Source organism: Pleurodeles waltl, chromosome 4_1, assembly GCF_031143425.1.
Source record: "Pleurodeles waltl isolate 20211129_DDA chromosome 4_1, aPleWal1.hap1.20221129, whole genome shotgun sequence".
NCBI lineage: Eukaryota > Metazoa > Chordata > Amphibia > Caudata > Salamandridae > Pleurodeles > Pleurodeles waltl.
Window position 1 is genome coordinate 59,301,123 of NC_090442.1, and position 12,074 is coordinate 59,313,196.

A 12,074-nucleotide genomic window follows, 5' to 3' on the forward strand; every position below is an offset into this window, starting at 1 on the left:
GCATATAATCAGAACTACTAAATCTAACTTAGTACTCATTTCATTACCCACAGAAGTATGAAAGGCAGAGTTGACCATGCTAGACCAAACCCCTATGAACTGCTGTTTATGCATTAACATACCTCAACCCCGGGTATAAGTGCTCGTACGGTGGAGAGCTACTAATATACATATGCAGCTTTTCAGGTAGTGAGGCCGTACGTATGGGTCATGGAGAAAAATTATGTGATATATGTAGATGACACATATGTATGTGGTGGACAAGGTTATAACACCCATGTACTCCAGTAAATACAGGGCATGTCATGCAAACAAGTGTAAACCTCTGCCCTCCTGGCAGCCACATATCCCGCCGTCCATGGACAGGACATCAGAAAGCAGGGATCTGTGCAGAGCTATGAAGCATTGTCCACATACATAGAGCTTGGTTGCAGTGCAGAGTTTGTGAATCTGCAGCAATGTAGCATTCTGTTTTGTCCTTGAATTGAACACTCTCTACCTGCTCCCTGAAGCTAGTTTTTCTTGAAATCAAAATCCTCAACAGTAAATAAATAAAAAAAACACTTTATAAACGTTTCATTAGTAAAGAATTATTGGGTTTTGATATCAAAGAATTCTAATGCACATTGCTAGTGAGAAACAGGAAGTGATTTTATGTTTATCATACAAAACAAGAGTGTGATAAAAAGAATTTACCAAAAGTTTCTCAAAAACTCAAAAAGGTATAGAAATGTAAAAAAACTAGACTGAGCCAAAGCAAAGGCAAGTAACACTACATGGACCTTTTTACATTACGAAGATGAACGTGTTAGAAAACGTTTTAAATAGATGTTTCATTTTACTGGGGTCATGATAGTGTGGCGCTCGACTGGGTGGTCTAGGGATGGTAGCAAACGTAGACCTACCTGTTGCTCCAGGCATTGTAGCTGCAACAGTTCGATCTGTTGTTCCTGAGATTGTAGCTCCTCTGGTTCCATCTGAGTTTCCAGGCATTGTAGATTCTGTTGTATGACTTGTTGCTTCAGGGACCAGAGCTAAAGTGCTTTTACCTTTTGTTTCAGAAGTTGAAACTGCTTTGGTTCCACCTGTTATTGCAGAGGTAGAAGTTCCTGTGATTCCACGTGTTGCTAAGAATATTGCAGCTGTGGTTGTTTCCCCTGTTGTTCCGGAAGTAGCAACAGCTGCTGACCCAATTATTATTCCAGGGGTTGTTGCTGCTGTTGTTCCAGATGTTATAGCAGCTGCGGTTTTAACTGCTGCTCCAGAGGTTCCAGGGGTTGTTAATCCACCTATTGTTAGAGAGGATGTTGCTGCTGTGGTTTCACCTGATGTTTCAGAGTTAGAACCTCCTGTGGTTCCACCTGTTGCTATAGAGACTGTAGCTGTGGTGGTTCTACCTGTTGCGTAGGTTGCAGTTGCTGTGATACCACTTCTTATTCCAGAAGCTGTAGCTGCTACTGTTCCAGATGTTATAGCAGCTGTGGTTTTACTTGCTGTTCCAGAGGTTATGACTTCTGTGATTCCACCTGTTGCTAAGGAAGTTGTAGCTGTATTGGTTCTACCTGTTGTTGCAAAGGTCACAGCTTCACTTGTTATTCCAGAGGTAATAGCGGCAGTTGCAGATGTTATTGCAGCTGTGGTTCCACTTGTTGTTTCAGAGATTGTGATTGCTGCTGTTCCACCTATTGTTAGACTGGATGTTGCTGCTGTGGTTTTACCTGATGTTGCTGAGGTATTAGCTGCTGTGGTTCCACTTGTTATTCCAGGGGTTGTGACTGTTGATATTCCACCTATTGTTAGATAGGATGTTGCTTCTGTGGTTCCACCTGATGTGCCTGAGGAAGAAGCTGCTGTGATTCCATCTGTTGCGAACGAGGTTGTAGGTGTGGTGGCTCCACCTGTTATTGCAGAGGTTGCAGTTTCCATGGTTCCAATCGCTATTCCAGAGGTTGTAGCTGCTTTTGTAGGTGTGGTAGCTCCATATGTTGTTACAGAGGTTGCAGATTCTGTGGTTCCACTTGTTATTCCAGAGACTGTAGCATCTGTTGATCCAGATATTATAGCAGCCGTGGTTCCACTTGTTGTTTCAGAGATTGTGACTGCTGCTGTTCCACCTATTGTTAGACTGGATGTTGCTGCTGTGGTTTCACCTGATGTTGAGGAGTTAGTAGCTGCTGTGATTCCACTTGTTGCTATGGATGTTGTAGCTATGGTGGTTACATCTTTTGTTCTGTAAGTTGCAGCGGCTGTTGACGCACCTGCTATTACAGATGATGTAGCTGCTGTTTTTCCAGATGCAGCAGTGGTGGTTCCAAATGTTGTTTCAAAGGTTGTAGGTGCTGTCAACCCACCTGCTGCTCGTGAGGTTATGGCTCCTGTTATTACACCGGATGCTGCGGCTGTGATTGGACCTGATGATTCAGAGGCTGTAGCTGCTGCTGTTCCACTTGTTATAGAAGAAATTGCTGCTGTTTTTTCACCTGGTGTTTCAGAGGATGTAGCTCCTGTAATTCCACTTGTAGTTCTGGAGGTTGCAGATGCTGTGGAACCACCTGTTATTCCAGAGCTTGTAGATGCTGTTGATTCCCTTGATGTTTCTAAGGTTGTAAGAGTTGTTGTTATACCTGTTGGTCCTTGGGATGTTGCTGCTGTTTCACCTGCTATCTCAGATGTCAACTCACCTGTTGCTCCAAAGGTTGTGGCTGCAGCTGCACTACCTGTTGTTAAAGACAATGAGGCTATTGTGGTTTCAGAGATTGTAGCTGCACTGGTTCCACCTGTTGTTATGGAGTTTGCAGCCTCTGTGGTTCCACTTGTGAATACAGAGGTTGTACCTGCTATTGAACCAGATGTTAATGCAGCTGTGGTCCCAACTGTTGTTCCAGAGGTTACAGGTGCTGTTGACCCACCTGCTGTTAGAGAGGATATTGCTGCAGTGGTTCTACCTGATGTTTTGGAGGTAGAAGCTGCTGTGATTCCATCTGTTGCTCTGGAGGCTGTAGCTGTGGTGATTCCATCTGTTGTTTTTGCTGCTGTGGGTATACCTGTTGTTCTGGAAGCTGCTGTGGTTCCTGCTGTTGTTCTGGAGGTTGCAGCTGCTGTGGATCCATCTATTATTTCAGAGGTTGAAAATGTTGTTAACTCACCAGATGTTTGAGGTCTTGTAAATGATGTTGTTCCTCCTGTTGGTCCTTGGGTTAAAGTTGATGTTTCCCTTGTTGTTCCAGAGATTGTAGCTGTTATAGTTCCACTTATTATTGAAGAAGTTGTAGATGCTGTATTTTTTTCTGTTAATCCAGAGGTTGTGGCAGCTGTGGATTCACATTTTGTTCTTGAGATTGTATCCGCTGTGACTCCACTTGTTGGTCCTTGCACCAAATCTATTGTTGTTCCTCCTGTAGTTTCACTGGTTGTAGTTACAATGTTTTCAACTGTTGGTCCTTGGGTTGCAGATGGTCTGGTTATACCTGTTATTCTAGAAGTTGTAGCTACTGCTGTTTCAGGTGTTGTTGGAGCTGTAGTTCCACCTGTTGTTCCAGAGGTTGTAGGTGTTGACCCACCTGTTTCTTCAGAGATTGTAGGTTCTGTTGACCCAACCCCAGCTGTTTCTTCAGAGGTTGTGGGTTCAGTTGAACCACCTGTTGCTCCAGAAGTTGTAGCTGCTGCTGTTCCACCTATTGCTATTGAGGGTGTTGCTACCGTTGTTCTACCTGATGTTTCAGAGGTTGCAGCTTCATTGATTCCACCTGTTGTTCTGGAGGTTACAACTGTTGTGTATCCTCCTACTGTTGTGGAGGCTGTAGCTCCCATCGTTCCAGAGGCTGTAGATGCTGTTGACCCATCTGATATTTCAGAGGTTGTAAGCGGTGTTGTTCCACTTATTTGTCCTTGTGTTGTAGCTGATATGTCACCTGTTTTTTCAGAGATTGGAGGTCCTCTGGTTACACCTGTTGCAGTGGTTTTAGGGGCTGTATTTCCACCAGTCGTTCCAAAGGCTGTTGCTCGAATTGTTGCGGCTGTAGTTCCACTACTTGATCCTAGTGTTATAGCTGCAGTGGTTCCACCTGTAGGGTTTGTAGTTGTGGTGTTAGTAACTGTTGGTCCGTGGATTGCTGCAGTGGTTATAGCTGATACAGGTTTGTCTGCTGGTTCAGTGGCTGTAGCTGCTGTGGTTCCAGATGATGTTGCTGCAGTTGTGCTACTTGCTGATCCTGAGCTGGTAACTGTTGTTATCTCTTGTGTTCGTGAGGTTGCTGCCACTGTTGTTCCACCTGTGGCTCCACTTATTGTGGCTGATGTGGCTGCAGCTGGTACTGTCATTGGAGCAGGTGTAGTGGCGTTAAAGGGAAAACCTATTAAGTGAAGATTGTAAAAGGAATAATAATTACTATTAGTACTTGCTATAATTGCCCCACAGCAGTTCATTTTTACAAAGGATAATTTTGATAGCACTAAACTCAGTTCAGTATTGAAAGTCCCATCTAAAAGTTCAGAGTTACCTAGCATGTGATGCAATATACTTCTTCATTTTCAAGTACACTCACATCATGCATTATTGATCTATAAGCCATGTATAAGCTAGAAGTATTTGTGAATTGTCTGCATGAGTATTTACATTCACAATCACTGTCAGAGCTTGTTCATATCTGAGTGCAGCCTATGTGGCAATGCTGTGTACATTTGGAGCACACCATCACACAATAAGAGCTTGGCTGTACTTCGCAGTCAGGTGGAAATCTCTGCACAGAAAAAGACTGAGGCATAAACGGAGGCAGAACCTCCGCATGTAGGTTTGTGAATAGGGTTCTGTAGTACCCTAGTAGCACTATTGTAGGAATCACTAAACGTAGTACAATATGCAGTTTGTGAATGGCTCACATACCCATAGGCCCTAGCATGTTATTTAAAGGATGGTTTCTGCACAGCATCAGGGAGCTGGAGGTGATAGTTAAAGGATGGGCGCTGGTGAATTTCTGCAGTGATTGCCCCTCCTTCAAAGCAAAGGCAACAATTTGGGATTGCCAGTTCAGCTGTAGGGAAGGCATAGGTGAGAAGACACAGACAGGAAGAGTTGGATCTTCTGGAACAGTTGCGATGTGTGGTGATGTGATGGTGGTAAATGGTTTACAGCACCACACGTTAGCGCCTGTGATACGAACTACAAAGCTCAGCTGTCACAGTTCAGTGATGATGAACCATGATATCTGGAGTGCATGCAGCAACTAGAGCAGTTACCAAATTATTGTGTGTACTGCAGATTGCACAGTACCTTGTAAAACAGGTGCACGGAGCATGTCATGTGCGATAGTGCAGAATAATTAGGTACTAGGTATGGGAGGTATGGGAGGTTCATCGTGAACTGGCTCCAAACTTTCAATTGATTGTGGCCAGAGGTTCCTTCAGACAAGCAGTGCTGGATTATTTAGTGCCAGACTCACAGGTTCAGGTGAACAGCTGCGACTGTAGATCAATGGCAGAAGAAATTATACAGGAGAGACTTAGTACAGGTGAAGCCTGATTATCTTTGTCCTGCATGCATCAACAGGTATAATAGACATAGGGGCTGAGGAGCCTGGTGACATGGTGTCCTCCATGCATCAACAGGTATGGCAGACATAGGGGGCCAAGAAGCCTGATGATGTGGTGTCCTCCTTACATCAACAGATATAGTAGACATAGGGGGCTGAGGAGAACTACCCCAGATGCACCTGTTTTTGCATAATGAACTAAAGCCAGATGCACCTATTGATGTGTAATCTGCCTAACCCAGGTGCACCTATTGATGCACAATGTAACTAAAGGCAGATGCTCCTATTGATGCATAATCAAATATCTGCAATACAGTGATGCACACAGCGAGTTGTTCTAGGCGCTAAGCATGCAACATGGAGAAATATGTCTGTGATGGGTCCATGAGCATTCAGGCGACATCTTAAAAAAGGAGTACAAATACTCTGCCAGAGAGGTCAAAAATTACAGGTTTGATGTATTTGTAATTAAATGCAATGAATGTAATGCAGTCATTTTGCATTAGCATCTCCCTCAGGTCAGTGCAAAACAACACACCTCCACCTGGGATGAGCATCCCAATGGGATCCAATCTTCTTAGGGTCTACTCTGCAGCGTGATCTATAATGTGCTGACCGATAATGGACTGATTGATAATGTCCTGATCAATAATATCATGCTTGACGTGCTGTAATCATGTTTTGGTACTCACCATCAGCTGTGATAGTGCTTGGGTCCACGGGTGTGCTTCCCAACGTGTTGTTGTTCTTCACGATGCTGTCTCCCAAAGCATTGGCGACATCTTTATCAGAAGACGCAGAAGTGGTGTTATCGAACAGGACATCTGTGTCTGTGATGATTGAGCCCTTGCTGAGGACAGAAAAATGGAGAGTGAACTTTTCCTCCCATAACATGACTCACCTGCTTCAGACACTCCTATTATAGGAGAGTTCTCAGGGATATCCTATAGAAGCGCCTGTGATCCTGTGCATATTATCAGTGGTCTTCAAGGTGTCTAGTAACATTTACACTTGTCTGATTTCCGTTATGTTGTTTTGCATTTCATTGTGCTGTTTATCTCCACCTGTTCTTTCAGAACTACCTAAACATCTCTAGAAAATGTTATATTTTATACATCTTTTTAATGGTATTTCAAAGTTTTACAAAACAATGAAGTTGAATAACTTAGAAGGTAAAACAAAAGCATCAGAAACGAACAGAAGATTTTAGTAATACTCTGGTAAGACCATTAAGATAGAAAAATGAAGATAGGTACCTACGAGATCAGAGTAAAGGGGTTCAAGTCTGGGTTCAATCTTTTTTACGTGGTCAGGTCACAGTGTCAATCTGGAGATGGTCTTCTATAGATTCCAGATTTTGTGGTGTGTATGGGAACATCTTTGTCCAGTGTAGACTGCTTTTTTTCTGAGAACTTCAACTGTTCTTACCCCAAATCCAATCTTTCAGAGGTGGATTGTTCTGCATTATCTTTTCGGACCGGACAATGTGGAGCTGAACTAAGACTTGGAAGAATTGTTTAGCTCCCATGATGTCATGTAAAAGGGTACGTTTGGGAGAAAGTGGGATGCACCAAGCTAATCCTTCAGAAGAAAAGCAAAGACTTTAGCCCAGACTATTTGGATTATTGGGAAGTCTATTGTGTATGAAATAAGGTGTCTACTGAAAATTTCAGTCAAGGGCAATCTGAGGCATATCAGGAGAAGTCTATCAGTGCACCCACATGTGTTCATGGAGTAGAAGATTCTGTGCAAATATTTATGTCCTGTAAGGTGATTGCAAAAAGCTATAGGGAGACATAAGTACATTGAATCAGTCTTTGCAGTCAGAGTCCTATGTCTTCCCCCATGCCTCCAAGAAGATAATATAAATGCCAGGAGAATTTATGAATAATGAGTTATAGATTGTTTGCTTTGCTAAAGTTGCCCTAAGTGGGAAGGGTATGCCCAGATGTGGGTCCCGTGCTCACTGTGCCACTCAATTCAAGCTAGCCTGGCTGATGAAGGATGATACCCTGAAACTGGTCCCAGGATACTTGTTTCTGGTCCAGGGAGGACCTGGCCTGGCAGTTCGGCTGGACTGTTCCCATGGGGAACAGGGTCAGGACTGATTTGCATATTGCTGGGTCCCAACTGGGGTGGCATGGTGAGCAAAAGAACTATTGACTAAACTGAGATCAGTGACCGGGGGTGCGTGTATTGAAATGTTTCTCCGTCCATCATTCTTTTGTGTTTTCCTAATGAGTCATAGAGTCAGAACATGTTCTTATCTTCAAAGCAACTTATTATCAGCTTGGCTTCTAGTAAGTTAAAGTCAGCAATGGCTCTTTCAAGTAGGGAGTGGTAGCCGTTCACAAGTATATATAGCAGAAAAAATTGGTTTTCTGGAGTGAGGATTCCTCTTGTAATTCCTTAAGTGAAGCTCCTGAGATGTCCCATCCGTCAAAACTCAGTAGGGAAGAGACGTGTGCTAACTATATGTAGTTTGGTAACGGTTTCTCACCAGTAAAATTATTGTGGCACTGGAATGGAGATAGGGTGTCACCAAAGTCAAAGTATTTTCTGGGGGTGAGTCCCGTGTGGGATCGATCCCCATAAAGGTAGTGTGATGTTGATTGGATGGATTACTGTGCCACAAACATGACTGATATCCCCTCTAGCCTCCTTGTAAGTGCACGTTAGAGGCAACCCATTCTGGTTAGCTGTGGCGGGACCCCAGCCAGGCAGAACCTAAAACTCCCATCAGGGGTGGGTGATTACACTCACTGTATAACCTGCACTCACCCTTGGGTAGCTTGGCACTGAGCAGTCAAGCTTATCACAGAGGCAATGTGTAAAGCATCACGCAGTAATTGAGCATCACAAAACCGACTTCACACATATGGTAGGTGAACACAGTTTGTATTCAATACCCACATTAATTATCACAACATAAAAATCAACTTCTGGGCATAGATCACACTTAGTAAAATTATTAGCAGCACTAGGCCCAACCATGTTTCAATGACATCGGCAGCATTCACACTTGGGAGAAATCCTGCATTACCCCCCAAGTCCCTTTATGTGGTGTGATACGTTGTCCGAACTAGGCCCACCCTGGCACTTAATGTAATGCAATACCACACAGTTATAAGATGCACCCCAGATCACAAAGATATCAGAAATACGTACACATAGATAATGACATCACTTTTAGAAGCACCATGGGCCAAAGCCTCATGGGTAGAACCAATAACAAAAGTAGTATCCAGATGGCAAGAAATCAATGTGTAAAGCAGCACTACCAACTGATGTAATCACTAGCAGGCAGTCCTCATGCAGGCCCTTCCACACTCACACATTTACTCAGCACCGATACGTGGTGATATGGATATCAGGCAAGTCCGTATGGAGCACACTAATACAAGCATGCAGCACAGTAATGTGGTCCACTGATGTCTGGCAGGTCAACTGGTAGCACAATGCAGACCCCGTGGCTCCCAAACCCTCCTTTGTCATCAGTTTCACCCCGACTATCCATGCCACATTCCTTAGATGCGGGAAATAATTTTTGGGGCTCACTCCAGGCAATCAGGTCTCTAGGCACAATTCTTAAATTCACACTCACTCCACGCTGTCAGTTAGAATCCAGCAGACTATGTGGGCATCTATGAGGGTACCACTCGCGAGCTGTCACAAGCCAAAGGTGTAGGTCCCTTGTGGGAGGTCTTTGATATCCCTGAGACCTCCACAAGAGAAAAGGGGGCTAGCCTGCAAGCCCTTGGAGTGCACACTGCAGGGTGCCACACAGAAGCAGGCAATCTGCTCAGGCCAGCTCCATTTCAGGAATGGTGCATAGACACTTCCAAGGGCAGTGCCACTACTCGTGCACAACAGATTTCTCTGGCGGTCCAAGGTCTCCTTTCCAACGTCCTTGCAAGTATATCTCTCCCCTGGTGTAGTATGGCACCAGTAGGTATACTGTAATGTGCCTTTGAAGCCGAGGTGGTTCAAAGGTTCTCTTTTTGAACCACAGATGTTTCTCTTGAATTTCAGTCCTGTCTGAATTAGGCTGTAGAATGCAGATCTTAATCTTTAGTGGGACCATGATCTGGATCCCAGACGCCAAGTGTCAAAACCTGTCCCTCCAATTTATTCAGTCAGGCCCTCAAATGGCAGAGGTTTGCCATTCCAGTTGCCGCCCAATGTTTATAGCTGTCACTGGGGAATGCACAGATGTGCTCCCCCAACCTCGGGTGTTGAGTAGAGTCAGGTAGAAAGGCATGCAACAAACTTCAGAACAGAGAAATGCTCAATTTCCAGAAGTGGCATTTCTCAGTTGTTAATGACAAAACCCTTACCATGTGAAAGGGTTTATCACTGTGATCACAATGATAGGGAAAATCCCGAGGCTGCTCCATTACAATCCACTATTGCAGTTGGGAGTGATCTCAATCATTCCCCCATGTTGGCCTACGGGTAGAGAAAATCTCAGAGGTAGTGAGAACACACATGGATATTCTTCATTACGTTAAGAGACCCTCTTGGCACAAGTGCGGACACACTGGCCTGAGATGCCAGGTGGGACACATGTTAAAACACCATTGTGCAAGTGTGCACACATGGGCAGGGAATGGCAGGCGGGACACAGGTTAAAACACTATTGTGCAAGCACACACACATGAGCCTGCAATGCCAGGTAGGACACAGGTTGAAACACTATTGTGTAAGCACGCACACACAGGCCTGCAATGGCCGGTGGAACATATTCAAAAACACTATTTTGCAAGCATGCACACACGAGCCTGCGATGGCAGGCTGGACACTTTGGTTACCACCACTTTCTAACATAGTAGAAAGGGTTTGCACGCTTTCACACTTTACTTACAGTGGGGAAGTGCCCAGGACCCTGGGGCCACTAAAAGAGAATTAGTAAAACATATGCAAAAGAGCCAATCTTCTTGGTAGGGAAAGCTCATGTGGGGGTTCTTCACTACTGGGGGATGGAATACCCATGTGTACCCGCCCTGCTTTCTGCCTACCACCTACTACGCCCTTCAACGGGTGCTCTAGGGGTGATGTAAGGTCTCACTCTGGGTTGGCACAGTAAATCAGACTCCCTAAAAAGTCCAACCCCTATAGTACATCTGAATATCCCCCCACTCAGTCCAACACTTTCCTCAATGTATTTAAGTTTGGTATGTGAATAGTAAAGTGGCTACCCCGAAAGTCCTACTCGTTTCCTAATGATTTGAAATCCCGGGTGGGAACAGAAAATTAGAACACCCCCAAAGCCCTGCACTTTCACCTCTGTAATTGAGTTATGAGTGTGAATAGTTCAGTTTACCCCCTAAACAATTTCCACAATGTGGTTTAGTTTGGAATAGAAAAAGTATATCTTACCCTTTCAAGTTGGAATATTTTCCACAATATAGATATGCTTGGAGGAGGAATAGCAAATTTCCCCCCAAAAGCCTAACACTTTCCCCAGTGTGGTCATGTTTGAAGTGGGAATAGTCAATCTGTCCCCCCAATTTCCAACACCTAACTCAATGTGGTTAAACTTCGAGTGAGAATATTAGATGTGACTATTTGAAAGTCCAAAACTTTCTTCAACATGGCTACATGTTTTAAGTGAGAATAGTAAATCTGTTGCCCTGAAAGATCATCACTTTCTTCAATGTGGTTGAGTTAGGCATGGGGATTGTAAATCTGCCACCACCCAAAGTCCAACACTTTCTTAAAAATGGTTAACTTTGGAGTTGGAATAGTTAATCTGCCCAACAAATTAACTATTCCAACTATTGGGGTGGTGTTAGAAATGGGGTCTCTAGTTGGAAGAAGTATACACCCTTGTCCAATGGGGAATCCTAGTCAGGGTGAGTCACACACAATCGTCTGGTAGCTTGACACTGAGCAGTCAGGCTCAATTTAGAAGGCAATATGTAAACTATTTGTGCAATAAATCATACAGCAACACAGTTAAACCACCACAAAAATACACCACACAGGTTTAGAAAAATAAATGATATTTATCTGGTTACATTAAGGTCAAAACGATAAAGATTCAATAAGCACAAGTTGAGATATCACTTTTGCAAGATTAAAAAGAGTCTTAAATCTTAGAAATCAACAATTGTCTCTTGTTTACACAAAGTACCTGGTTTGCATCAAAAATAACACGCACGGAGACCGCAGAGGAGGAGATACGTGGAAAAATAGGGTATGCGTTTTCCGATGCGGTACAGACGATGCAGCGTTTTTTTCTATGTTACAAGGGGCTTTGCATCGATTTCCGGTGCGCAGTCTTGGTTCCCCACTGCAATGTGGGGATCTTTTTGATGCCCAGGGATGGGGAAATCCTGGGCATGAGGGAAGAAGTCACAGGCATTGCGTCAATGTGGTAGGTGATGCATCGAATTTTCTGTCGCACGGCAGGTGCTGCCTTGATTCTTCACTGAGGATGTTGGGCTGTGTCATTCCGGCTCGGCTGTGTGGCAATTTATTGGTCACAAAACGGCTGTGCGTCGTTTCCAGCAGGCTGTGTGTTGATTTTTGGTGCACAAGGAG

At 44.1% G+C, this 12,074-nt stretch overlaps 1 protein-coding gene across 1 annotated transcript in view; it reads right to left on the minus strand.

The window, feature by feature from the left end:
* LOC138286983 (pneumococcal serine-rich repeat protein-like) overlaps positions 1-12,074 on the minus strand; it is a 159,102-nt gene that overhangs the window by 61,003 nt on the left and 86,025 nt on the right. The window contains exons 10-11 of the mRNA XM_069227347.1: positions 6,221-6,378; positions 906-4,352 (exon numbers count right to left, since the gene is read on the minus strand). Coding sequence (XP_069083448.1) covers positions 906-4,352; positions 6,221-6,378 — 3,605 coding nt within the window. The remainder of the gene's footprint in view (positions 1-905; positions 4,353-6,220; positions 6,379-12,074) is intronic.